We start from the raw sequence: 26,544 nt of genomic DNA, 5'->3' as shown, positions 1-26,544 counted from the left end.
CGGAGCGCCCCGCGGGATGCGGTGAAGGGCGAGCGGCGCGGCGGGCGGCGGCAATGAGCGCCTCTGCGGCCACCGGGGTCTTCGTGCTGTCCCTCTCGGCCATCCCCGTCACCTATGTCTTCAACCACCTGGCGACCCAGCACCAGTGAGTGGGCGCGGGTGGGGAGGGGCGGCGGGTGGCGCCCTGACAACTTTTCAGATGGGGCTGAGCCGCCACTGCGGAGCCGGGGCCACCGGCCTCCGGGGCTCCCCGCCCGGCCAGGGGTGGAGAGGGGAGGCGCCCCTCTGGTCGCACTGGCCGGGATCCTCACCCCAGCTGGCATCCTTGCCATTCCGCACAATTTTGGGCCAGGTGCTAGGCGCCCGCTCGGTGCCAGCACCATGCCAGGTACCCGGGTTAGAGGTCAGTAAGGCAGTGTCCCGGACCCCGTGGAGCTCAGGGACAGGGGTGGGGGCTGGACGACACGCACAGCTGAGCTATGAGCGGGACATGTTAGCGCCGGTCGTCCTTTGCTCGTTCGGTTTCGCAGGAACGTTTCCATGTATGGACACACACATACTTACCATTTCATAATTTTAGAAACCGTTGTGAATGACTGACAGAAATAGCCCTGAACCAACAGGCAGAGACCCTGGTTCTAAGCCTGGCTTTGGCTCTGACGGCGTGGCCTGGCCTCAGTTATCTGGTCTGTCCAACGACCTATATTTGCATCCCACTGTCAGGACCCTCCGAGATGGGGGCAGGATCCCTGGCGGGCGGGAGGGAGGCAGAGCAGGGAGCGCACTGCTAAGGAAATGGGTGTGGCTGAGGGAGGCTGCGCACCGGTGGGTCCCCGCCTGCCTGCAGACCTCGGTGACGGACCTCAGGCTAAACGACCCCGCACCTGCAGCTGCAGGCCTGCCTGGGCAGTGGGAGAGGCGCCAGGCCCTCCTGCCCGCCCACGTTCCTTGCTATCTGTGGGAGGAGGAAGTAACCTGTTATGTTACCCACCGTGGTTGGTGCTAAGGAAATTGCATCAGTTTGTAGGCTGCAAACCCCTTCCAACCTTCAGGTTGCAGAGAAGTGTCTGCCCACCAGCCAGTGGCTTCCTCCTCTCTGACTGCTGGGGCCACCACCACTTGTCGCCTGTCTTATCCAGATGGCAGCCGTCCACACTGTGCGCCTCCTAAGCGCGGGCAGTGATTACCCTTGGTCTGACCCAGTCCCAGAGCACATCTCCTGGAAATAGCACCTCTGGGCAATGAATGTCACATCTTTGGGTACAGTGCACGGGGCCCCTGTACTCCTAAAATGGCATTATGAGCAATTCAGCAAGTACCTATTGTTTGCTTGGCACTATTCTGAGTGTTCGGGACATAGCTAGGAACAAGCCACAAAAAGCTGGGGCAGCATGTGTTGAGACAGGCATCAACAAATAAAATGCGGTGGCAGCAGAGAGTGGCTGGGAAGGGGACTGGTGGTCAGGGAAGGCTTCTCGGAGGTGACACCTGAACTGCAGGAGGTACCCATGGAAAGATCTGGGACAGACAGAGCCTTCCAGGTAGGGGAACAAGGAGCCGTGCAGGGAAAGGGACGTGGCTGGGCATGGAGATGTTTTAGAGGGAGGGCAGTGCGCTTGCTGAAGGACCTTAGCAAGGAGAGGATCTGAGGATGGCCCTGAGGTTTTGGCCTCAGTCACTGGGAGGACAGTAATGGCATTTACTGAGTACGTGCTGAATTACGTATAGCCACGTTATTACTGAGCACACTGCTGAGCCCTGCAGAGTTAAGGATAACAGGTTCCAACCTGAGATTCTTCCTGCTCTCCTGCAGGCTAGAACCCCGTCTTCTTTCTCTACGTCCTTACACTGTCCCCTTCCCCATTCCTTCTGGGGTTGGGCTAGCATCTGTTCCCTCCTCGCACCTCCCCCTGGCACCGGCCCTGTGACTCGGAGCCTCTGAGGGGGTTCCCTGTCCCCCAGTCCAGCCCCCATGCGAGTGCTTCAGCCACACTGGACTGTTCTGTGCCCCCTGGACACTCCTTAACTGTCCTGCCATCACTCGGGCTGGACTCTCTTCCTCCCTGCCCTGACTGTTGGAGCCACGCCTGGACTTTACGAGTAAAATGCCACCTCTTCCTTTTCCTGACCCTCCCCCTAGCAGATGTGATCCCTCCCTTCTGAGCGCTGGGGATTAAGCCTTTCCCACCAGTTACTTTCCTGTGGTCAGAACTTTCCTTCCTGGCCTTAGCTCGCCGTGGTATTGTCCTGCCCAGCATGCAGCCTTGCGCATAGTAGGCATTCATTTGGCTTGGAATTAGTTGAATTAATTGTAGCTTTCTTCCCGCCAGACATTTCAGCTAAGTCTGAGAAACAGAAAAAGCAAATTAGGTGGAAGAGTCAGGAAGGGGTTGAGATCTTTCTCTCTCTCTCTTACTCACACACGCACACACTCTGCTCATACTCAAATGTGTCCCCTCTCAGTAGGTTTCTGATTTTGGAAAAGTATCAATAACTGCTGCCCCCTCCCCACATTCCAAGACTAACAACCTTTCCACCCTGTGTTAGTCACAGCCCATCCTCCCATCCCCCCACCACCCAGTTCCTGCTGGAGCTATTTCTCCCAGTTCTGAACAGGTCCTGCACTGGCTTTCACTGGGAGGTACCGATGGTCTGCTGCCCCAGTTTCTCTTCAATCGTGGCTCCTCCCCTAGCCCTCTTCGCGGGACGCTTCAGCTCAGCATCATGTTCCTCGCCCACATCAGCTTCATCCATCCTCTCGTCTCTTGGTTCATTCCTACAGGAGGAGCCTGGAGCATCTACTAGAAACCTATTTTAATCTTTTACATGGACAGTGACGTGGTCATACTCATTATCATAAAAACTGGATCATCCATCTGTCCGTCCATCCACCCACCATCCATCCACCCATCCATCCACTCACCATCCACTCAACCATCATCCATCTACTATCTACCATCTGTCATCGGTCCGTCCATCCATCCATCCATCCATCCATCCATCCATCCATCCATCCATATCTCCCTCACTCCTCATCCATCCATCACTTTCACACCTTAGCAGAGGTCCCCAGGCAGACTTTCAGCATCATCCTCATCTAAGTACCTTGAAAGAAGTTGTATAGTCCCCTGCCCCATCCCTGACACATTCTGGTTCTGTAGGTTTAGGAAATCTGGGTGCAGCTGACGCCCAGAGCCCACCCCCTGACTCTGTGTGGGTCCTGGAGCCAGGTGCTGGTATATGGCTTTCCTGCACCTGAAGCCAGTCTCCTTGGGGCCTATCTACCTGTAGGGTGAATAGATCACTGACCTGACTGGTGCCTGGCACCCATTCCAGCTGCAGGCGTGTGGAATTTGAGTTTCTGCCTCAGTTATTGGTAGGTATTAGTGGTCTGTGGAACCTGTGACTGACGAGGGTACTTTCCAGAAGTCCCGGGGTCATATGGTGAAGGTTATCCAAAGTCCTCATGTCAGGCTATGGTGGTATGCAGTGGTCTCAGCCTAGGAGTGGTGCTTCCCGCAGCTCTCAAGGGCCGTTGAGGAGGCTGTAGTGTGGCTGGGCATTGGAATGGGCCAGGCGGTATTTCGTCTAGAACTGGAAGCCCTGTTGATACTGGTGGGTGAGAGGGTGTGTGTGTGTGGGACCGGCAGTGACCTCCAGATGAGAGGTCTCAGAGCCCACTGAGATAGGTGCCCCCCATGTAGACAGGGACCTCTCTAGTTCATCTACAGTGCCTGGCACATAGGGCTGCAGAATATATTTTTTCAATATGTTTTTAAGTTCATTAATAAACAGATGACTGAATTCCTAATGTCACACAGGGAGGCAGTGGCAAGGTAGTTACTGGAATCCGGGGCTCTGGACTGCTAACCCCGCCCAGCTGGGCCTTGGGCCTCTAGTCTCCCTGGAGCCATGCTCATTCGCAGAAGGTCTAGTGGCTGTGCCCAGCCCCGCTGTTCCTTGACCTTGGCTTTCCAGGTGTGGGGTTGGATGCTGTCCCGTTGGCCCTGGGTGTGGGCAGCTAGCTTCACTCTGGCCCAGAATCTTCCCGATCTTAGGCTGGCCTTGTCCTCTACTCCCTCGGATTATACACATCATCTGTGGCCCTTCTTCCTTGATCCCCGGGAAGGTGTGCAGAGTTGTGACTCCTGCGTACCCTCTGGAGCTCAGGCCGAGGGTTTCCAGCCGGCTCTGAGGGAAGTGGTCTGTCAGCCACCCAGGAACAGGGGTTGGAGGAGCAGAGGCACTGGCAGCTGATATCCATCGTCTGTGCAGGGGAGGCAGGATGACAAGAGAGGGAGGACCTGGTGGCTCTGGTCCCCAAAAGGCACAGGGGACAGCCCAGAGGAGCCAAAGTGCAGCAGATACACATCTCTACTCCCATAGTACCTGAGCTGCAGGCAGAGGCAGAGCTGGGAACGACTGAGTTAGAACAGCCAGGAAATTCCCGGCACCGATGTGTTTACTTTGATGAGTGACGGCCTTCCTGTTCTGGTCCTTGCAGGTCCTGGACAATTGTAGGGTTTGCCGCCCTCATCCTGCTCCTGGTAGCCCTGTTGGCCCGAGTCCTCGTCAAAAGAAAACCACCCCGGGACCCGCTGTTCTACGGTATGTGTGTCTCTGTGGCAGGGAGACCATTTGTGTCCCCTGAAGATCGCAGCAGGGCAGCCCTGACGCCCACCTGTAAAGAGGCAGGAGGTGAAGGAGTGTTTCAGGATGACATGGCCGTCACCTCCAAACTAAGCCTCTCTCAGGCTGTGGACCCTACACTCTCCCAGCTGGAAGCCCAGGAAAGGAGCTCCCTTGAGAGTCGAGGTCAGAGGTCAGAGTTTGCTCAGGGGAGGAGATTAAGTGGGGGATGCCTCCTTTCACCAGGATGCAGCCCTGTTGTCACAAATGGCAGGATTTCTTTCCCCTTTTTTATGGCCAAATAACATTTTCTTTATCCATCATCTGTTGATGGACATTTGTTTCCTTGTCTCTGGGCTTGCAGGTTCCCTGGGGTGGCTCTGCCTCAGGCTGTGGGTGGGACTCAGGGCTGTCCCATATGGCTCCCAAGGTGTGCCCTTTTTATGGCAGATACAGAGATACAGGTGAGGCTAGTGCAAAAATAGTGATGTCTCTTAGGGCCTTGGTTTGGAGCTGGCCACTGTCATTTGCACACATATTAGCCAAGGCAAGCCGGTCCTTAGAAGAGCTGGGCCTTCTATGCCAGACTTTGGGGTCCACGTGCTTGCCCCTGCCCTAGTCCACCTGCCTCTGACCTGGCCCCTCCCCATCCTTCTAGACTGGTTTCCTGCTGCCTTCTTCCCTCCTCCCACTCCATGCTCCATGGAACGCACACTTAGCTGCATCCAGGCCTCTTCTGACTCCTCGGGGTTGAGCACCCTTGCTCCTACATCCTCAGCAGTCCGTCCTTGTCCGTCACAACCTTGAGCACACACTGCAGCTTCAGGGCCAGGCCCTGCCCTACTAGATTCCTGCTCACTGGAGGGCAGAAGGTCCTTGTCCTCTTTGACCCAGCTTCTGACACTCCTGTTGGTAGACCAGTAGACTGAGCATGTGTTGATGCTTCCTTTCTGGGAGATACACTGACTGATCAGTCAGTGAGACCTGGGCCAAAGACCTCCACGAGGCAAAGGGAGGCACACGTGGGCCCTTCCGCTCCTTCGGGCAAAGTGTAAATGCTGCGCTCCTGGCTGCAGACTCGACAAAGCTAGCTTCCCCCTGAATTAACCTCCCCACTCTGCTCTCCTTTTCTTTATTTGTAGCTTTTCTTATGTTCACCATTAGATTTTTCTCCTGTTCGTGCCAATCGCATAGTTCGAGACACCAATTTGTTACAACTTTGAAAATGCAGCTTTACTGATAAACTAACAGGCACTAAATTTGATCACTTGTTTAAAAAGTATTTTGTTGATGGTAGTTTTAAGCCTATTTAGATGATTCTCACAACCCTAGTAAGATTCTTGAAGATGCTATGCCTTCCCTTAATATATTCAATTGTACTGTGTCATATCTATTTTAAAAAATCACTAGCTGTTCTTCAAGCCACTGTCACTTGCACATGAGCCACTGTCTGTCTTTTAAAATCTCCAGTCTGGAGCAGAACACGCTGAACACTGTGAGTTGGTCTGCTTGGTAATCACCGAGAGAAATGATCTCTTCCGAGTCATTACTTTCAACCTGGTAGTCACCTTTCTGCTCCCCTGGCCACTGCTTATGTTTCGTTCGCACTGTCCTGGTGAGGTGCAGGTGTGGCCCTGGGCAGCCGCTTGTAGGGAGTGGAGGATGGAAGAGTTAGTGGGTGAGTCTGTCATTCTCACCCTCCAGCGGGTGTCCCCTTGGTGAGAGCTGTGATGTCGGATGTGGGACACAGGCAGAGGTCCTGCTGTGTGCGGAGGTTTACTCTGTTACGCCATGTTCACGGTGTCCACAGTTATCTTCTGGAAAGCATGACAAACAATCCATTATTACTGGTGAATGCCAAGCTCTTAGCCACCATGTCCTGAGCTGCCAGCCGCTTTGTAAACTGCTTTCTTTGCTCCAGTGTACGCAGTTTTTGGATTTACCAGCGTGGTGAACCTCATCATAGGACTGGAACAGGATGGAGTCATTGACGGGTTCATGACATACTACTTGAGAGAGGTATGGGATCGCTTCACAATTATGAATCTTCAGCCAAAGGGCCGGCCACCCAAGCCACTTTGCTCAGAGATGAATTCTTCTCACTTGGTGTAAGCAAGTACGATACACAGTATTTCACTGACTACCAGAAGCAGAAGCTGTTTATTCACATGGAAAGTGAGGATTAGGTCATGGGAAGCAATTCTTTTCAATGTGTAGTCTTTAACTCCTGTCTCACACCTGGTCCACGACCTTTCCCCTTAACTTGTATTTAATATAAGGGAAGTACTTTAAATGAATGGAGGGTTTGCGTGCCTGTTATTATCAAGACATCTCTACATCTGAAGTCAGTCTCAGGCGGGTAAAACACCCAACACTGAGGCCATATGATTGAAGTGACCTCTTCTCCCCATCACAGCATCAGAGCTACCTGGCACCTGAGAAAGCTAGTCCTCTTTTCTTATTGGTTGGAGTGATGAATCCAGCCCCAGAGAGCTGAAATAACTTACTCAAGGTCACACAAAAAATAAGGATCAGAGCTGAAAGTAGTCTTCATCTGGTTTCAAATACTGGGGAACATTATATAAAGCTTTATCCCCTATGTGAGGGAAGTTTTAAGACAAGGAACAATGCAGTCAGCTTTGGGAAGGAAGGGCTTGAAAGGAATGGTAATCTGGGACATCAGTCTGGAGCCTTTGAGAAGCTAGGATGAGTAGGAGTTGGGGACAAGTTGGGGGTGATGGGGAAAGGTCCAAGATGAAGTCCTGCTTCCTGCTTTTGGAAGAACGCTGGTTGTATTCCACCTGAGAGGAGCCAGAGGAGGAACCTAGAGGAGGAACTCAGTTCGGCAGACACTGAGGAGGTCCAAAATCCTGCTCCCTCCTTCCATGTATGATGTGTGAGATGGCACGGTCCTAGTGCAGTGACAGAGACTCACCTTCAGCATTTTTTAAGAAGGGAAATGGCGGTGGACCGTTAACATTTTCCAGGTGTACCAGGGAGGTGGAGAGCCTTTGAAAAAGAAGAGACAGTTTGGGCAAAAGCTTCAAGATGAGAAAAAGCCTGTATCTCCACACTGCCAGGCTGGGCACAGGTTTGCAGGGATGATGCTGAGTTCAGTTGGGGACACGTAGAGTTTTAGGCAGTTGAGGGACATCCTGGCAGATGTCCCCGCTGGCAGGGCTTTGCAGGTCTTGAGCTCTGAGGAACGTTCCTAGTGGAGAGGTCGTGGGCCATCGAGTACAGTTGGTACCTGAAGGTCTGAGAGGACAGAAGGTGCGAGAGAAGAGGGACGAGGACGTTTTGGCGGCTCCGGGGTACAGTTTCGTGGTCCTACCAATTTCATAATTTTATAGGATGAAGAAGTTTCACTTTAGCAGACTTAACATAAATTCTTTGTTTTATCTTACTGGGAATACAGGTCTGGCGCTCTGTGTCGCAGTGTCTGAGTCTTACTTAAAGCGGCCTTCTTCTTAATGCTTCCCTTAGGGCGAACCATACCTGAACACTGCGCACGCGCACATGATCTGCTACTGGGATGGATCTGCTCATTATCTGATGTATCTGGTGATGGTGGCGGCCATAGCGTGGGAGTAAGTCAGTGCGCCTGGTGTGTGTGCGTGTGTGTGTGCGTGTGTGTGTGTGTGTGTGCCTTCGCCACCTTAGCGCCCCATAAGCGGGTGTGTAAGGAAAACGTGCAGAGAGGCAGATGCACAAACAGGCATAAATGGACATGAACACATGCTTGACGGAGACAAGTGAGAGGTGGTTTTATTCTCTGTGCTCCACTGCCTTTTGAACATGTCCCTCTGGATTGGGGTCTGCTCAAGTCCATTGTAAATATGAACCAAAACTTCTTTATCCAGTTGTCTGCTGATGGGCATTTAGGTGGTTTCCATCTCTTGGCTACTGTGACAATGAGCACATGTGCATAGATCTTTGGCAATTGTTTTGGTTTTCTTTAAATACATATCTAGAAGTGCACCTGCTTGGTCAAAGGGTAGTTCTATTTTGAATTTTCTGAGGAACTTCCAAACTGTGTTTCCATAGTGGCTTTTGCAATCCCAACAAAGTATGAGAGTCCCCTTTTTCCTAGGCACTCACCGACACTTGTTTTTTATTGATGATGGCCATTCTGACAGGTGTGAGGCGATAGCTCACTGTGGTGTTAATTTCCATTTCTCTGATGATTAGTGATCATTTTTTCATGTCTACTGGCCATCTGCCCTTTTGGGAGAAATACCTATTCAGGTTGTCTGCCCATTTTTTAAATGGATTGCCTTTTGTTGTTTAGTTCAATGAGTTCTTCATAAATTTTGGATATTCATCACTTGTCAAAAGTATCATAGGCAAACATCTTCCCCCATTCAGTAGGTTTTCTTTTTGTTTTGTTGATGGTTTCCTTTGCTATGCAAAAACTTTTGCTCGATATAGTCCCATCTCTTTATTTTTCCTTCAGTTTCTCTTGCTGAGGAGATAATTACTAATAGCAATGTCAGCAAGTTTACTGCCTAAGTTTTCTTCTAGAAGTTTTATGGTTTTAGGTCTTAAGCCCAGCACATTCTAATTCAAAACTTCAATCTTGTGTCAGTCCAGAGCTCTCTCTTCCCCTGTTCGGGGAAGCGCTGAGGCTGAGGGGCCTGCACGGAGGCTGGGGTGCACAACCTGTCTGTCCTTTTATCCCTTCTCAACTCACTCTGCACTGGCTTCTTGGGAATGCATGTACATGGGGTTAAGGGAAGAGGGGCAGTCTAGTGACACGTGCTGGCCTCTGGGTATTGGTACCTCCATTATGACACGCCATCTGTCTGTGTGGCACACCTGTAGGCTCTTTGAAGACCCCTACCACAGGGGCCTTTGCACTGCACCCTCCATGCTAAGAGCACAGCTGACTGTGCTGCCTATGCTGGTCCACCCAAAGCTTCGTTGTGCTGGGCTCCCTGTAGCCCAGAAGGCTCACCCTTTGGGGCGGGGTCCAGTTCTTTCCCAAGCTTCCCCCTAGCTCCACGTTAGAGAAAGCCATGCATTCTTTTCTTGACCCAGATGAGGCTGGGATTCAGCTTGATGAAATGCCTGCTCTGTGCCTCCTTTCCCTCCGATCACGAAGTCAGGGGCAGCTCTAGCTAAACTTTGACCTGTCCTAGGCGCCAGCCTCTCTTTGTGAATGTCCTCAAGTTCTAGGGCACATGTCAGGTGTTTCTGAGAATGCCTGGGCTCTGCTTAGAGGCTGCCAATTGCTACGTCTTCATTATCTTCCAGCTGGGGAAGATGCTTCCCTGGCATCCTGCTGATGGTCCCCATCATTGCGGATGGGCCTCTTGCGATCTGTTGCATTTGGCTTGGGGGTGGGGCAGAGCAAGCAGCACAGAATCTTCTCCACTTCTGTCCCCTTCTGACACCCTCACAGCCCCTTATAGAGGTGGGTCATGGGGTTATCAGTTGAAAGTACTTTTTGTCAACATCGCCTATTAAGATCAGGGGTATATGTTTAGCAGCTCCTTCAGCACATGGGGTACACCCCACTTATTATCTTCATCTTTGGGGCTCTGGCCAACAATTCTTAGATACCAGGGAACATTCACTTAACATTCTATTACTTATACTTACAGTGATTTAAGATATGGATCCGGTTTCATTTCTTTTTTGAACCTTTCTCATCTCACGCATAGCAGCAATGCAGGACCCCTTTCAGTGAGAAGCATGTTGCACTTAACGCCTCAGTGCGGCAAAACCTAATTCCTGTTCAGAAGGACACACAGGGTTCCAAAGTTGATCATATATGGACATGAAGTTTGAGCACCAGAGTTCATTGTGTTTATTACGCTAGTTCAATAAATTTTCATTCATGTACTTTTACTAATTAGAATGGAGATAATGCTGCAGGTTTGTGAATAGTACTCTAAGTGCACTAAGCCAAGATTTTTTTTTTGTTGTTACAGGGAAAGTTATAGAACCATTGGTCTATATTGGCTTGGATCTATTATTATGAGTGTTATTGTTTTTGTGCCAGGAAACATTGTAGGTAAGAAACTTTATCGTAAAATTCACTTTCCTTTTCTCAAACAATGGGGATTGTTTTTAAACAGAGAAGTTGTTTGGGTTGTAATTGAACCAAGAAATTCCAAGCTTACCAAAAAGCTGTTTTGCAGTATTCATTTTCCCCTCCTAGTCTTACCTTTTAAGAAACACTTTTGAGCAATTTCCAGAAGTGTACACTGAACAATTAGGAAATTTCATATCAGTGATTCCTGACTTTTGAAGGGATCTAGAGGGGGTATTGTCTTTGGATTACATTCAGTATACAAATACTGCTTATAACTCTTATTATACTAAATTCTTGACACACTATGTTAAGTTGATAAATGTACTTGAGAATTAAGACTCTTGAAACCTAATGTAAAGGTTATTATGCATGCAAGAAATCAGGGTAAGATTTTTAAATGTATTTTAAAAATAGTATAGATAAGACATGCCAGTTAAACACCTAATAGTTTTAAAGTTGACCTTTTTTTTGTGTCTCATTAAAAATATTGTCTGGTCCATAGTAAAATTTTAGACAAGGAGATGGGGAGGCATCCTAAATGTTACTTATATTTATGCTCTTGGTAAACTTCTCTGACTTCCTCTTTCTGTCTTTTAAATAGGGAAGTATGGAACACGCATTTGCCCTGCTTTTTTCTTAAGCATACCATACACCTGTCTTCCTGTTTGGGCGGGTTTGAGAATCTATAATCAGCCATCGGAAAATTATAATTATCCCTCAAAGGTGATTGTTATTAAGTTACACGTAACCTGTTCTCAAACTCGCAGGGCTCGCTCATAGCCACTGGCTATGTGCCTCCACGATCTGGAGTATTTACCTCAATCAGTGTGACTTTTTTGATTCTGCAGTGCTGGCTCACACCTTAGTTTCAGTGGCCCATGCTGTCTGTCTGACTATGGCTGCTTCCGGCACCAGTGCTCACCTTGGCTCTTCCCTCAAATTCTGCATGAATGTGCCAAGTGTGTGGTTTGCCTGGGGCCGTTGGTGGCCTAGAGTTTGAACATCTGGGCGTCCCTTCAGGAGATACCTATGCATTTACTGCCCTGGGGGGAGGCCGGGGAGATAATGCCCTTCAAGGGGGCACACACAGTCATAGGGTCTGATTACCAAGAGATCCAGGCACATGGAGACCGGCTTCAGGACGTCTTCTGAGACAGCCAAGTGGTCCAGGTGAAACAGAACTGGCCGGGCAGGTATTCTGTTAAGGTTTTCATTTCTGAGCTAGTGACATCTTTCTACGTTTCTCTTCCTTTTATAAGTATTAGGTCCTTAAGCAAGATCCTTTAAGCAAAGCTTAAATATATAAAAATATGAATTACTAGAGATAATTGGAACACGATTATTCATTTTACTAAAAGATTTACCATAGAATTCATCAAAATACATTTTAACTTACAAACATTTCATTTGTAAATATTTAGACAAATGCCATGTAAACCGAGGTGGGCACACGGATAACTGGTACTCCCTCACATCCTTTTGAGGAGTGAGGTGATTGTTAAAAAGAAAAAGCAAACAGTAACCAGTCTGGACTGCTTTTCAAGGCTCCACGTCAGTGCGTCAACAGTGTTCATGTCATAAGACACAGAACTGTTTTCTTTTTTTCCATGTTAAAACACAGGGACAGCCAGGGAGAAATGGACACTGTCACGCAGTGCTGATAGGGACATAAATTGAGAATCACTCTGCAGAGCAAGTTGGCCAGGTCCTCAAGCTTAATAAATTTAATCCTTTAACCTAGTAGTTCTACTTCTAGGGCCCTATCCTGAGAAAATAAGCAGAGAGATGCTGTCATAGAGATTCGTGTACAGCGTTGCTTATCACCACCTTAAGTGCAACATGAAAATGCCTAAATGTCCAACCATTAAAAAGTAGCTAAAATATAGTGCTTCCATATGACATTAAGTTTTAGAATTTTTACTTGTGTGGGAAAGTATAGAATATATACTCAACCATTAATATATATGTAGATGTTGAGTTTCAAAAGAACAAATACAAAATTGTTTATACATTGTTCTAATTTTGTGAAAAATAAATGTGTATACATACACACACATGTATCCAGAAAAATATAGCAATTATTAATAGTAGGGTGATGGGTTTATGGTTTATTTTTAAAAAGAGCAATCTTGTGTTTATAATTACAAAAATGCTATTTCAAGAAAAAGTATGAACTCAGAGCTAGAAGGGCCCTTCAAGTTCATATGGCCCAATCTGCTCATTTCACAGATGAGGAAACTGAGACTCGGGGTGGAAAATGATTTTCCTAACGTTGCATGCCTGATGGTTTGTGATGTGAACTGTGAATCTGCAGAGTTCTCTCATGATCCATCATCACAGCATTTATGTTTGGGCAGATCTCAGATTCTCCTTTAGCACTTTGGCCTGCTCATTAGTTATAAACTCTATTTTAGGTCGTTCAAGAAGTCCAAGCGAAGGACCTGCTGAGAAGACCATTTGATTTAATGTTGGCTATATGTCTCCTCCTGGCAACTGGATTTAGCCTGTTTAGAGGCTTGGTAAGCATAGCCAATCAAAACTTTAAATACAAGATCTAGGTCTGTATCTCTATATATCAGACTTCCTAGCACACCAAGACATCCTTCTCATTAGAGCCTGGAGGGCTGGACCTGCTTCCTGCCACTCTCCCACCTGGGCCAGCCCCAAACCTCCCCTCCCAAGGGGGTGGTCCATTCTGGCTGCTTCATCCTGCCTCCTTTAGGTCCTTAGATGAAGCTCTAACCTTCCCTGTTTAAGGGCACCTGAAAAAGCTAGCCAATAGTGTCTCATTCTTTTGATGTTTTGGATTTAAATATCTGGGGTAAGGGTGATAACTTAAGACTGCAATAAAACTGTGACCCAAAACCTGTGTTTTCAGGAGCAGAGGGATGGAGCCGAGGAAGAGCTACCAGAATAAGAAGTCAGAACCTTGGCCACTTAACTAGCTGTGTGGCCTTGGAAAAATTACTTAACCTCTTTGGCCCTGTTTCTTCCTCTATAAAATAACAGAACCTATCTTATAGTATTGTTTTGAAGGTTAAATGATGAACATAAGACACCTGTAGAGGGCCTTATACGTAATAAGTGCTCAATAAATTACTGATGTTACTATTTTTATTGATCAATGATTCTTCACAATGCCCTCGTTTCATGATTTATTCTTAGTAGAAACAAATTAGAGCGGCCAGAATTATACGGTTAATTATACTCAGCTTCAGTGGCAATTACTAGCTGTTCTAAGCCTGCTGGCATTGCACAACCGTTGTGGAGCAGTGGTGAGTGTATGCTGATGTGGATTCAATGTTTTGGAGTTGGCTGGCTGGATTTGGGGTGAGAAGCTGTCTGAAGGTGTGGAAGGAGAGTCAGCTAACAGGAGAGGCACAGGAAGTGCAGGGTAGAGCAGGGCCACAGGCTTTGCTTGGACCAGAGAAGTGAAACTGTTTTGATTAGTTTACCGTAATCCCCAAAGTTAGAACAGTAATGGGCCCCAACTGTGCTCCCCTGTAGCGTATGTACTGCCCTGTGCGTGGTTAGTGGGTGGGGCCTTTAGGTGGGGCCCCCTTTTTACCAACTCTGCCCCTGGCCTGTGTTCACGTGTTATCTAGGTGGGACATCAATGGCCAAGGACATGGGGGATGATGCCCAAGAGAAGTGACTCAAAGGGGACCCAGTAATGTGCCAAAGATACACTTTGTCTATTCTGTGGCCTAAAATCTACTCTGCCATGACTAAAGCTGCTGTTCTCTTTAAAGTGGACACAGGAGGTGACTTTGGACTAAGAGGACCCTGCTTTCAAATCTTTGTCCTTTACTGCCCCCAAAGGCCATATACTCTGAGGCACTGGACAGAGGAGGGTGCTATTTTTGAATCTTGCAAAGCATAGTAAGATGAGCTTGGAATAGAAAAACACTCTTCTCCCTGAGGGGAACAGTTGGCTAGTTACTCCCAGGAAGAGCAGAGCTGGTGATCTAAGGCTGGCTGTGCGCTGGCTAGTGAAACCCAGACACTTAAACCAAACACTCAACAGACACTAGCTCCTGTTTCACTGCTAACCTCTGCTTAATCTCCTTAGAGTAAATCTGCAGAACGTTTCTCTTTCCCTTTTACTGATGAGCTTCTACAATAGTTTTTGTTACATAGCAAAGCAGCTTGTGACTAAACCTGGCACATTTAGCCTTGACAGCAAACTTAAGAACCAAACGTGACTGCATCTCGGTAACGAGTTCATTTCTGTTCTCAGATTGCTTTGGATTGCCCAGCTGAGCTCTGCCGATTTTACGCACAATTTCAAGAGCCCTATCTGAAGGATCCTGCCGCTTACCCGAAAATCCAGGTCCTGTAGTTTCAAAGCCCAAGACTTTTCTGAAATCAAGTTCCTCTCTTTAAAATCGGGAAAATGTGGTCCCATGTAGGAAATGAGAATTAACATTTTCAAAATGAGAATGTTAACTTTTTGTGCTGTTCTTCAGGTCAGGTTAACTAACAGTTTGCCGATGTTGTTTCTCTGTTCAGTACAGATGCTGGCTTATCTGTTCTATTCTGTCCCTTACTTCGTGGTTGCACTTTATGGCTTAGTGGTGCCTGGATGCTCCTGGATGGCTGACATAACACTGATTCACGCTGGAGGTCTTGCTCAGGTACTAAGAATGTGCTCCATTACGCAAGTTTACCGGGAATTTGGCTGGCATGGTTGAGTATCTGAAAAACATCTCTGCTCAGTATTTTAGGGTAGGAAATACTAATCAGACATGGTGTCCCCTTTCATTTTACAGTTCTTTAGAAGACATTTCTGCATATACATTACATTTAAATCTCACAGTAGCTACCTGGTAGGTGCGCCATCAGTTGTACAGATGAGGCCCAGCGAGGTTACATGATTTGTCCAAGGTCACGTACCCAGCAAGTGGCACTGCTGTTTATAGTACCATTTCCCGGTCTCTGAGCACCACAGCTACTAAAGAGAATTAAGAGCTGTTATCTTTAAGATGTGTCCCTAAATTTAATATCTCAGAATTCCACTATGCTATGTTAGATAGAGCCAGGGAACTCATTTTAAAAACACTCTATCCTGGGCCTGTCATTCCACTGCTCCTCCTGCTACTTAGCCCGCCCCTGGCTAGGAGTAGGTGCTCAGTAAACACGACAACACTGCACTGGAAATTAAAGTAGCTTTGGAATGATTTTACACGAAGTACACTTTCACAAAATAACAACTAGCAAAACAAATTGCTCTCATGAATAAGAAAGAAAATTAATTTTATCTTTTATTTCCTTACTGTAAGAAATCAAATGAACTTTTTAAAATTATCTTTACCTTGTTCATTTCAAGCAGGCGTAAGAATGGGATTTATCCAGATACTCTAGGCATATCCAGTTGATTATGATCATGGCATAGTAATTGTGATGGTGGCAAAAATACACACTAGAAGGTTTAGAAGGTTGAAAAAAGTCATGGTATTTATGGGTTAGTACATTTGACTATATCCTTACAGTCTGAGGTACTTTAGGGAGCTTCACTCTTGTATCAATTAGCCTCTGAGGAAACTGGTTTTGTTATAGATGCCATTTCACTTAAATCACAGAACCTAGCTATGAAATTAAAGACTTACCGCATTAATATTAAAAAAGTTGAGGCACAAGAAGCAATGGCTCCTGTCCTTTCCTGGAAGGACTTAAAAGGGTGATACCTAATATTTATCCTCTTTGTAGACCTCTGAATTCCTGATTCCTCAGGCTTTGGTTTTAGGTCTTTATTTCCTTCTTTCAATACCAACTACAAGCTGATGACTTCCAATTTTCTATCTTCAGATCAAATTGTTCCCGGTTACCGTTATTTAAATTCCAAACTCAGTCCTTTCACTTGGATGTCGCGGTCATCTCAGATTTAGTGTCTAAAACAGGAGTCTCGGTTCTCCCCACAACTGTGCTTCCATTTCCCCCCCAGCTTCCTTGCAGTCAGCAGCTCAGGTTGAAAACTTGGAGTTAATTATTTTATATTTCCTATTCCCTCACCTTCTGTATCTAGCCTGCCACTGGGTCTAGTTAGTTTTGCCTCCAGAGTGATTCTGTTGCCGTTGCAGTAGTCTGAGCTGCCATTACCATACTTTGTGTGAGGAAAACCACACTGAGTTTTCCTTATCTATGTGTGTAAGCAAAGGCTATGCGCTGTTTTGGAATAGCAAATACTCAGTGGCTTAACAGAATGAAGTTGTATTTCTTGCTTGTACGAAGATCATATGGGGTCTTTGAAGAGCCAGGCAAGGCACCAACCTGACTGCAAGGGAGTGGGTAAATGTGGTCTTCCTTTGTGACGGACACACAGAGTCATTACAGCATCAACTCTGCAAGTTTTCAAAAACCCTCAGAGATGAGAAAGCTGAGGCTATGGGCAGCTCATTACTTGCCTAAGGTCACAAACTTACTAAGTGGCGAACTAGGGATATGAAATCCTGTCTGACTCCAAAGTTCACATTCTTCTCCACTGTTAGCCCTCTCTTCATGCAAACAATGAGCCATGGTACAGACCCCACAGCACAATGTAGGACCTGGTACATGGCGGAGAGGGGCTGAGGAACCTTCGGGGAGTGGGATGCAGTGCCATGTGAGCTAGGCTGTGAGCTTTATCAGACTGAGGATGAGGCGTAATATGGGGTGTACAGCAGGTCAGAGGGTAGAGTAAGCCTCGGCTTTTGTTTTCTAGGCCTGGCTCCCCTGCCTCATTCTGGGACAGAGGGCCTCCCACGTAGCCCTCTTGCCAGGCCCCTTCTTCAGAGGATTTGATGCTCAGAGCTGGACAGCTCGAGCTCTGCATGCAGTCACGCTTCCTCCACATATTGCGTGCCTTGGTCTGCCCCGTACCAGGCCCATGCAGGAACACTATTATCAGCTTGGAGGCTGGTGAGAGTGAGGCCAGGTGTTGGACCTGGTCACATCTCAGAAGACAACTGCAAAGGCCTAGTTATGTGGAGAGTTAGCCATCAGGAGGGTGGGCAGGCTTGGGGCAAATGGGTAAGACTAATCCCAGACTGTACCTGCTGGTGAGAACTGTAGCCAGGCACTTTTGAGGGCAGAGCAGACAGCACAGCATCTGGCGGCAGCTTCGGCCACACTCCAGGCCTTGCAGGAATCCTCCGGCATGTCCATCACTGCTCAATTTGACAAGATAGCCTGAGCCTAAGGACTAGATCCTGTAAATGTCAGAAGGATTTTTCTCCTGACCCAGCAGAATGGTGAAATCCAAGAATCATGTGTCTGACATTCCTATAGCTCTTGGCTGGGCTTTAGTATCTACCCAATCTGAGTGTTCAGCCAAAGTTATAAATCAGTACATACAATGAGAACGTTGAATTCCAGTCATGTGATTTTTCTACTTAGTGAGTACTTACGAAATGAATTTTCATCTTGGCAGGGTATCTGATGCATTCTTCATAGAAAGCACTCTCTATAACCTTGACCAGCACCCCTAGCTTTCTAAAACTGTCATTCCTAATTTAGAAGTTTTATGTAATTATGATTTTATGCAATCATGATCTCAGTAACTTTACCAAAATCTGTAGTTATTGAAAGATCCAGCGAATTTCCAAGAGCCTATGTGATTTAATAAGAAAAACATCTTTGAAAAACTTCTAGATGAGTGCAAGTCAACAGAAAACATTGTTAGGGAGTCACTAGTCCCTGATTTCAGACCATGTACAAGTCTGCCAAATCTGCTACCTTCGGAAATCAAAAAAGCAATCAAAAAGTAGAAAAAACACAAATCAAATCAAACCAGAACAGAATTTACACCAGAGTTCCACTGAGGACTTACTCAGAGCCCAAGTGTCTTCTTATATTAAAACCCTCCCCATAGGATTAACTTGAAAAGTATTACAGGCTCTTTAGGTCTGCTCATTAGCATTTTCTATCAAGTTAAAAATTTTTCTCTGCTGAAACATCACAGAAAATGAAAAGAAAAAATCAGAGCTGATATAGTCCAAATGGCTAAGAGCATCTCTGGAGGCAGACTGGCTCGAATCTCACTCGGCCCCTGATTGGCTTGGTGACCTTGCCGCTTCTCTCGGGTCCTCAGTTTCCTTTCCTGTAGAGTTAGGATAATAACAGTACCTGGCTGATGGAGCTGCTGTGACAATTGAATGAGGTCATACCTCTAAAGGGCTTTGAACAGTGCCGGATACATAATGACCTGGGGACCTTGTTGCTACTACTACTGTTTCTGTTGTTAGAAGATTCCCAGAAAGAGTCTGGAGGGAATAAGCTTTCTGTTGCTCAGAAGATTCACTCTGCACATTGTGCACATCACCTACAAACCAGAGGAAGCAGAAAGCTCTGGGACGGCTTCACAGTGGGATCGGCAGGCAGCCCGCCCGCGGCCAGGTAACACCCACGGCTTTGCAGGCAGGAGCAGTTGTGCGGCTGCCGTCGGCGCTGCCCTTCTCATCCAGGCCGCCCCACTCCCTGGCTATGCAGGTGCCACACCCAGGGTCTGGGGGCTCCTCTGAAGACAATCTGGTTATCAACAGAGCTGACTGCTATGTCCTCCTTTACAGAGACCTTTAAGAAGTATCTGGAAGGTTTAGGAAGAACATGGATAATTGGGATACTAATGCAAATCCCATTTATCACATGCTTCTGGTGTGATTCATCAGTAAACATCTTTATTATTAAAACTAGACTTTGGGTTTAACATCTTTATAAGCCTATTACCCTTTAGTGCGGACAGATGGTCTTGAAATTGTCAAAAGGTCAGCAAGGGGATCTGAGAACAAACAGCCCAGGTGTCAACAAAGCGGAGCACAGATCCTGAACAGGTATTTCAACAGGTTTTGTATCTGTGTCCTTGGAAGACCCCGATATACTTAGCACGGTCCTAAGCTCGCCATCAAGAGCCACTCACTGCACCCGCATGGCAACCCTGGGAGGCCGGTTCCGTTATTATCCAACTTTTACAGATGAGGAAGCCAAAGAGGTTACATACCTAACACAAGGCCAGACCGTTGGTTTGTGGTGGAGCTGGACTGGACGCTGTCAGTCTGCTTCCAGATGCAGTGTTCTTAACTACTAGACTATGCTGCTCAGAACGCTCTACGGAACAATAACACAGTCCTGATTAGCTGTTTATACTGAATCAGCCAAAGAGCCTGGCTACTGTCCCAATGTTCACATTCGTTTCTGCCTGCATTTATGAGGACACATGAAACTCTTTTCGTTTCTCCTTTCTGGAACCAGGAATATGACTTTCAGTCACCCCTTCCAGGTTGTCTCTATAAACATAAGAAAACGACTATTAAAATTTAACCTTTCTTTGCTTTTATTGCCTCATTTTCTATCCCAATCATTCACTCTAAGAAAAAATCAAAATATACAGATGCATTGGGAGGAATCTATGGTTGGGTGCTCACTCCGCTGAGGTGTGGCCACCATAAATACACCATCAGATCTCGGAACAGTATCAGAAACTACAGGTAACTGGCCTCGGGCTTCTCTCACATACAGATGCTTCCTGATTAGAGTATGATCTTTGCCCCTTGCTCAGTAACTGTGAGGAAAAAGGCCTACTAAACCAGGTATAAAAATAGAGAAATGCTTTGTAGAAGAGCTTTTTGTATTTTGACAGTCACCAGACCATTATTGTAGAATGTTTATTGAGCTCTAAAAATGCAGTCGGTGGCACACAAAACATTAGACGCGGTACCTGCCCGGTGGGCTTACAATCTAATCTAAGGACATGATCATTTCTTAATGTTGCCGTTGAGTGTGCTGTTTGTGAAAATGAGGTATTAACTGCACTGCGAGTGCAGGAGCGCCTGCAGAATCACTGACTTTTGTGCCGGCTTCCCCATGCGGTAAGGCATGGTTACTCATGTTACCCATTCTCTCAAAGTATGGTTGGCATCTCCCTAAAGGCAGTGATTTTTGTGATGTGTGCAAGTGTCTATAAAAAAACACCAAACCCACATTTCTGAAAATCAGTGTTCAATCTGGCCTCTAGTACAGAAGGAAAAAATTGGTTATGCAGTCAGACAAACACTGTTATTCCAAACAGGCCCTAGGGAAAAAGAGCGACAGGGACCAAACTCCCCTTCGGTGTTCCCAGAACCACCACGCGAGGGGCAACTCAGGACAGCCTCTCAAATGCCATTTGCTCTCATAGTCCAGAGATGAAAGGTGCAGCGGTTGCTGGGTTGTTTACCCATCTGCCTCGGGGGAGGTGTGTGAGGGCCTCACAGGTCACGATGCAGGTGTCCTTGGCAACACACCACGCTAATTTAATTTTTATCTCCAGAGAGTGGCCAAACTGTACTAGGCGTCCCCAGAAAGCATCGGTAATTTGTAAGAAGGTAGCCTGCTAAAACATCTGTCACTGATACAAATCCATAAACATGCTGCTTATGAAAGCTTGTCCTTTTCTTGTCATGGTAAAGTCCAGTGCTCAGTAACACCTTTACCTGTTACCCACTTAGCAGAACAAACTGATTCTATATGGAAGGAAATGTAAGATAACTTACAAATATTTAAAGCAAATTAGTTTTTCATTCTTGTTATTTCTGCGCCTTTAGATTCTTTTGTGTCTTCACTTTGAACCTGATAAACTAATAATTCACCACTTATTACAGTTAGATTCCCAATTCTTTATTCATGTATATCTTGAATTTCAGTAAGATACGAAAATGCAGTCTCCAGGGTTGTATTTTGTAATGATACAAGGATCCCAAGGAAATCTTCTCACAGAAGCATTTTCTAATACAGACTTTCCCCTGTACTTATGAAAAGTATCAAAAAAGACCAACAGTGACATTCTGATGTATGTTCTAAACAAGTACAGAAGTACAAATGGGAGGCCCTTGCCTTTCTGTTGTGTAAGCTGACCAGCCAGCCATACTTCTAAATCAATCGTAGTTTGATTTGAAAGGGCTTCCTGCAGGTACGCTGGTCATTTACAGGAGTAAACGTAGTCCTATCCTCACAAGTGCTGCTAACAACCTCATCTTACACAACAACCCTTAGCATTTTTTTTAAGTTGCATAGGGAACAAATACATGAATAAATAAACAGACAAAAATACATAATAAAGGACTTTGAGCTCTTGCTCCAGGAGTAGGTGAAAGACTGATAAATGTAACTGAGGTCCTCAGTGCTTCTCAGCTCTGTACTTGCTTCATTTTTATTGGAACACATTTTATGAGCCACAGCTGATCTCCAGAATGTAGATCAGAAAAAAACTGAGATTTTACTCAAATTTTTCTGTTAAGTTGAACTGATGTTTGATATGGGGGCACTGGATGGGTTAAAGCATAGCTGGTAATAAAGCCATGCTAAAGAACGTATACTTTATTTGAACAGTCATGTTAAGACTGACCCTAAATTCACTGAAATACTGAAGACTGTGGATTGTTTGAAAGTACTGGTTTTGAGGGCAAAGGAACATGGTCTGAATGCATCATTCAGAACTCATCGTGCATCCAACTGAATGTAGAATTCATGCTCACCCTTTTTTTTTTTTAATGCAACAGGCTCAATTTTCTCACATCGGTGCTTCTCTTCATGCTAGAACTGCTTATGTCTACAGAGTCCCCGAAGATGCAAAAATCCTCTTTTTAGCATTAAACATAGCGTATGGAGTTCTTCCTCAGCTCCTGGCCTATCGCTGTATCTACAAACCAGAATTCTTCATAAAGACAAAGGTGGATGAAAAAGTTGAATAAAAACATTATTTCATGCAGTTCTTCTCTAGTTTACTGACTTTTGTTATGCTGGTTCTGATATTTTGTCCCATTGTATTCCCTTCCCATAGAAGAATGCTTACTACATAAATTCTTCTTTTGCACTATATGCGTATATTATGGTATTATGTGGGTAAATTTTCTTTTTTCGAATGAAAACTGAAGCTGAGCAACTTTTTGTTTAAAGAAATATATTCAAAATTCTTTGTGAATAAACTTGACCATCTATTGTAATACTGTTTGCATATTAAATATAACTGTGAAAAATTACAATTTAGCTCCTGTAATAGTGAGCATGGAAACAAAACTCTTCAAAAGTGAATATGGTTTATGCATATTAAAAATTCAAAACAGCAGAGACTGGAGAAATATTTTTTGCATATAAGATGTATATGCTTATCAACATCAATATAAAAGGCAAATTACCAAGTTTTTTAAATGTTAGTTGAAAAATGTTTTCCCAAGGAAAGTACATTATTTACTGCTGTTACTAAACTTTTTTTGTGAGTCTAAATAGCTAAAGAGGGATAGATAACTTTGTTGTTATCCTTAATGGAATATTTGTTTTATTGGTGACTAGAGATATTTCTACTGTATTTCTCTGTATATTTTTAATAAAATTATTTTTGGCCTCTTATGAAGACAAATCTTATTAAATTTGAAACATTTTATATTTTTTTCTGAAAAAGTTTTGTGGTCTTTGGGCTTTTCATTTGTAAAATTTACCAGTAATATGTTCCAATTCAAAATCCCATCTACATTCTCCTTATGTTTCAGTGTGAGCCATGAAGAGCCCTTTTGATGAAATAATTAAATTTCACTAATTTTAAATGAAATACTGAAAATTAAAAATACTTTTTAAGGAAAAAGTAGATTGTCATTCCTATTTTTAACGAACTTTTCATATTTAGAATTGTTAAGTACAATAAAAAAAATCGATATTTGCTAAGTGAGAGAAACCCCAAGTCCAGCTGCCTCCTCGGCGCCCTACAGTGGTAGTGGACTGGTGCTTTCACGCCCTCGGCTCCCATCATCACTGTCACCATCATCATCGTCAACTAGGCTTTTTTAGTGCTTTCACATTTACTCTTCATGTTATTTATTAGCTCTTCACCAAAATAAGAAAACTAAAAGAAAATGAGGTCCAAATCAATACATGGATAATGTCAGGTGTCTGAATTGAGGGTCCACTGAGTTGGTAAATATCTTAGATGTACATGCAATCAATGGAGCCTTTCCTCTCCCTCCTCAGTGTTTACAAAAAAAAAACCCCCCAAAAAAACAAAACAAAACAAACAAACAAACAAAAAAAACCTCTAAAACCCAGAGAGTGTATAAAAAGAAAAAGAAAGAAAAAAAACCCTCACCTGCACTTGATTCTATTGTCAATTTGCTGTTAACAACTTTTGCTTTAATATATGAATTACATTAATACCTCACATTACATATATGAAGCCAAATTACACTAACTTAGTTGTTTACAACCTCAAATCTTACTCCCAGTACACATTCCAATAAATTTATTCTGTAAAAACAATACATTTTTTTGTTTTTGATTTTTTTTTTTTTTACAGTAAACTTTCAACTACAAACCTCGAATACGCGAAAGATGTTCCAAGGACAAGCATAACAGGATTGATAAAACCCAAAACTGACTAAATGTGTTCTCACAATATAAGCTGGCATAAAAATAAATAAAATTCTCTATTATCACAATAGCAACAATGTACACATAATGATGGTTTGTGGATGGATAGTAACTATTCTAGTTCTAGTCCTGAAAGAAAACAACAAATCCATTTTAAAAGTCTATATTTAAAAGTCAATGCTTTGTCTGGTTTCCCATAGGGCTACTGCTGATTCCAGCTTTAAAATGTAAAGTACCCACCTTGAGTGATTCGCTCAAATTGTACTGGCAGTGGGAAAAAATAAATGTTGCCTTTATTTTGGAGTAACACAAAAAGACTCACTGACTTCACATATAGAAACTGAGTTTGAGTACATAACGACATGAGTTTTGAGAAGTATAAGCTGTCAACTAGCTATTTCTAATACAGAATAGATATTTTACAATATGATTAAACTTTACACATGGCCTCAAAACTGAAGGACAATCTTAATTCCATCTTCAATATGCCAACATTATGTATCTAGGAATGGTTCCTGGGTTCTGTTATAGAGAGGAAACACGCATTATTGAGTGGTCATTTTTTAAAAATGCGAATTTATGTTTAACTGAGTGTTTGGTGATGGTGGAGTAAAGGCAGGAGAATTGTGAACTTAACTGCCTTGATAAAAAGACCCTAGACATGTATAAGTTTGTGCAAAAATCTTGATAATCCTTAGTGGTTAAGGGCAACTTCATGCAACCAAATAACATGAAATTAAATCAATAACCTTAAAAAAGGCTTCAATGTCTTTTTTTTTTCTTTCCCCAAACACAACAGAGAGGAATGAATAACGCACATACAAATTGGGGCTCTGTCAATGACAACAAGGACTGTGTTGGTTCATATCAAATCCAAGAATATTAGACAACCAAACGCACAACCTTCTGGTGGTTTCTCTTAATATGCAGCATTCACGGTAGTTAGGTCTGTGAAAAAAGAAAAAACAAACTGTTAGATGACTGAGGATACCAACAATAAAAACTATCCACACCTGTGCGGTATACAACTGGACCTTCTGAGGTTCCCACCTGCACTGCAGCACTGGCTACAATCAGCGAGATCAACCAGAGGCTCTGCTTTACACCTATCGATGCAAAAAGCCAAAGGAACCAAAAGGACATCTTTAATGTTCTATTAAAAAAAAAAGACAAGGAAAAAAAAAAAACTCCAATAAATTTTGCCTGTGGTCTGCAGGGCACTGAGTGCAGCAGTGTGTCCCTGCAGACAGCAGGCAAACTCTAGGACAGTGTGTTGCTGGGACACATTCAGTCAATGGAGAAACAGGTCACACATCTTTATGAGAACTGTGGTGCCAGAAAGAAAGGCAAGCCGCTGAAAATTTAACAAGCATTTGGAGTATGTGCAAATTATTCTGTATAATATTTACAACTTAATTACTGTGACATATGGCTCATAGAAATGCAAGAGTTGACAAAATCAAGATGTAGAAAACGAAAAGAAGCCTAGTGTTCTTTTAGAATTTAGATGGCATCCATGTGACAAAGACAACATATTTCCATTTCCTGAAAGAATGATATTTCATGTAAGTCTCCCTTTAAACTGTGTCAGGTTACATTTTCCCACAGGAATGGTATTTTTGTTTTCTTTATCATTAATCCAAATACATTAAACCCCCTAGTAATGCTCTCAAAGGATGAATGAAAGAGGAAACTCAGGCCCCAAGTATTTTTTTCTAAAGACAGCCTGCTTCAGCTCTTTACTCCATTAAAGTGAACGAATGTGTATGTAAGCACATACGGGCTCACTCGTGGCTGTGTTCTCACTTACAGACCTAATACCTATATTGAACTGTACATGATACTGTATATGAACAATTTCGAGACCTCCAAACAGGAAACGCTGCTAAACCTACCGTCTCCTCAAGTGGCAGAAATGTATTTCTTAGTCTCTGTTACTACTAAAATGAGGCCAATCTTAGAAAGAAAAAAAATATCACATTTGGAATCTGTGAACTTGCAAAATGCAGTGCTTGGTGACGCCTAACTATTAACAAATAAAAGAACTAGCTATAAGATTATATACTCACAGACTTTGAAGGATTTTCCTCCCTCAGGAGGAGAAAGACATCCATTAAAACAAACCTCTTTAACATGTCTTTTTAGTAATGTTAACATGAAAGGCAATTCTATGTCAACACTGGTAGAAAATTCATAGTAACAACTACTCAATCCATATTGAAGAATATTTTTGGAACAGACAGTCCTACGCGAGCCTCAGAAAATTATTATTGCCCCGAACAAAGTGAAGGTGGCATTAGAATGTGACCATAACTTTTAAAAAATGCTTTTTTTTCCAGGGGCGAGGGGGGGGGGGAGGGGGAAACTTTAAACAAACTGCGATCAAATGGGTACTTATAAAAGCAAATTATGAATCTGATTTTTTTAAACTTCTATCACCATAATCACTCTATTTGCAGCTATGCATCAAAAAATATCTTGCTAATTCATAATAGTGTATATTCTGG

General features: G+C 44.5%; 2 protein-coding genes across 4 annotated transcripts in view; one reads left to right on the top strand and one right to left on the bottom strand.

The window, feature by feature from the left end:
* Positions 1 to 23,662, top strand: TM6SF1 (transmembrane 6 superfamily member 1). Of its 2 annotated transcripts, XM_016135366.2 has the most exons (10): positions 1 to 145; positions 4,505 to 4,608; positions 6,551 to 6,648; positions 8,116 to 8,219; positions 10,566 to 10,648; positions 11,271 to 11,392; positions 13,084 to 13,188; positions 14,910 to 15,002; positions 15,187 to 15,306; positions 22,180 to 23,662. In XM_016135366.2, the coding sequence occupies exons 1-10, from the start codon at positions 54 to 56 to the stop codon at positions 22,369 to 22,371; spliced, it is 1,113 nt and encodes a 370-aa protein (XP_015990852.1). In that variant the 5' UTR covers positions 1 to 53; the 3' UTR covers positions 22,372 to 23,662. The 2 variants fall into 2 exon arrangements, with proteins under 2 accessions (XP_015990852.1, XP_036087784.1); XM_036231891.1 differs by lacking the exons at positions 1 to 145; positions 6,551 to 6,648; positions 8,116 to 8,219 and having other exon boundaries at positions 4,530 to 4,608.
* HDGFL3 (HDGF like 3) overlaps positions 20,294 to 26,544 on the bottom strand; it is a 44,887-nt gene continuing 38,636 nt past the window's right edge. The window contains exon 7 of one of the 2 annotated variants that reach the window (XR_004954324.1): positions 20,294 to 24,985. Coding sequence is in view for 1 of the 2 variants with exons in the window: in XM_016135367.2 (XP_015990853.2) it covers positions 24,980 to 24,985 (6 nt within the window). In the remaining variant the exon portion in view is untranslated. The remainder of the gene's footprint in view (positions 24,986 to 26,544) is intronic. The other variant, XM_016135367.2, reaches the window with a different exon arrangement.

Source organism: Rousettus aegyptiacus, unplaced genomic scaffold (assembly GCF_014176215.1).
Source record: "Rousettus aegyptiacus isolate mRouAeg1 unplaced genomic scaffold, mRouAeg1.p scaffold_m13_p_14, whole genome shotgun sequence".
Taxonomy (NCBI): Eukaryota; Metazoa; Chordata; class Mammalia; order Chiroptera; family Pteropodidae; genus Rousettus; species Rousettus aegyptiacus.
The sequence above is the reverse complement of the archived record's forward strand: the minus strand, read 5'-3'. Positions and strand labels throughout refer to the sequence as shown.

What these genes read in the sequence shown, in the direction of transcription:
- TM6SF1 (XM_016135366.2), top strand. Translation starts at nt 54, where the DNA reads ATGAGCGCCTCTGCGGCCACCGGGGTCTTCGTGCTGTCCCTCTCGGCC. An exon ending in CCGGGACCCGCTGTTCTACG is followed by an intron (nt 4,609 to 6,550) that starts GTATGTGTGTCT and finishes TCTTTGCTCCAG; the next exon opens with TGTACGCAGTTTTTGGATTT. An exon ending in ACGCTGGAGGTCTTGCTCAG is followed by an intron (nt 15,307 to 22,179) that starts GTACTAAGAATG and finishes TTAATGCAACAG; the next exon opens with GCTCAATTTTCTCACATCGG.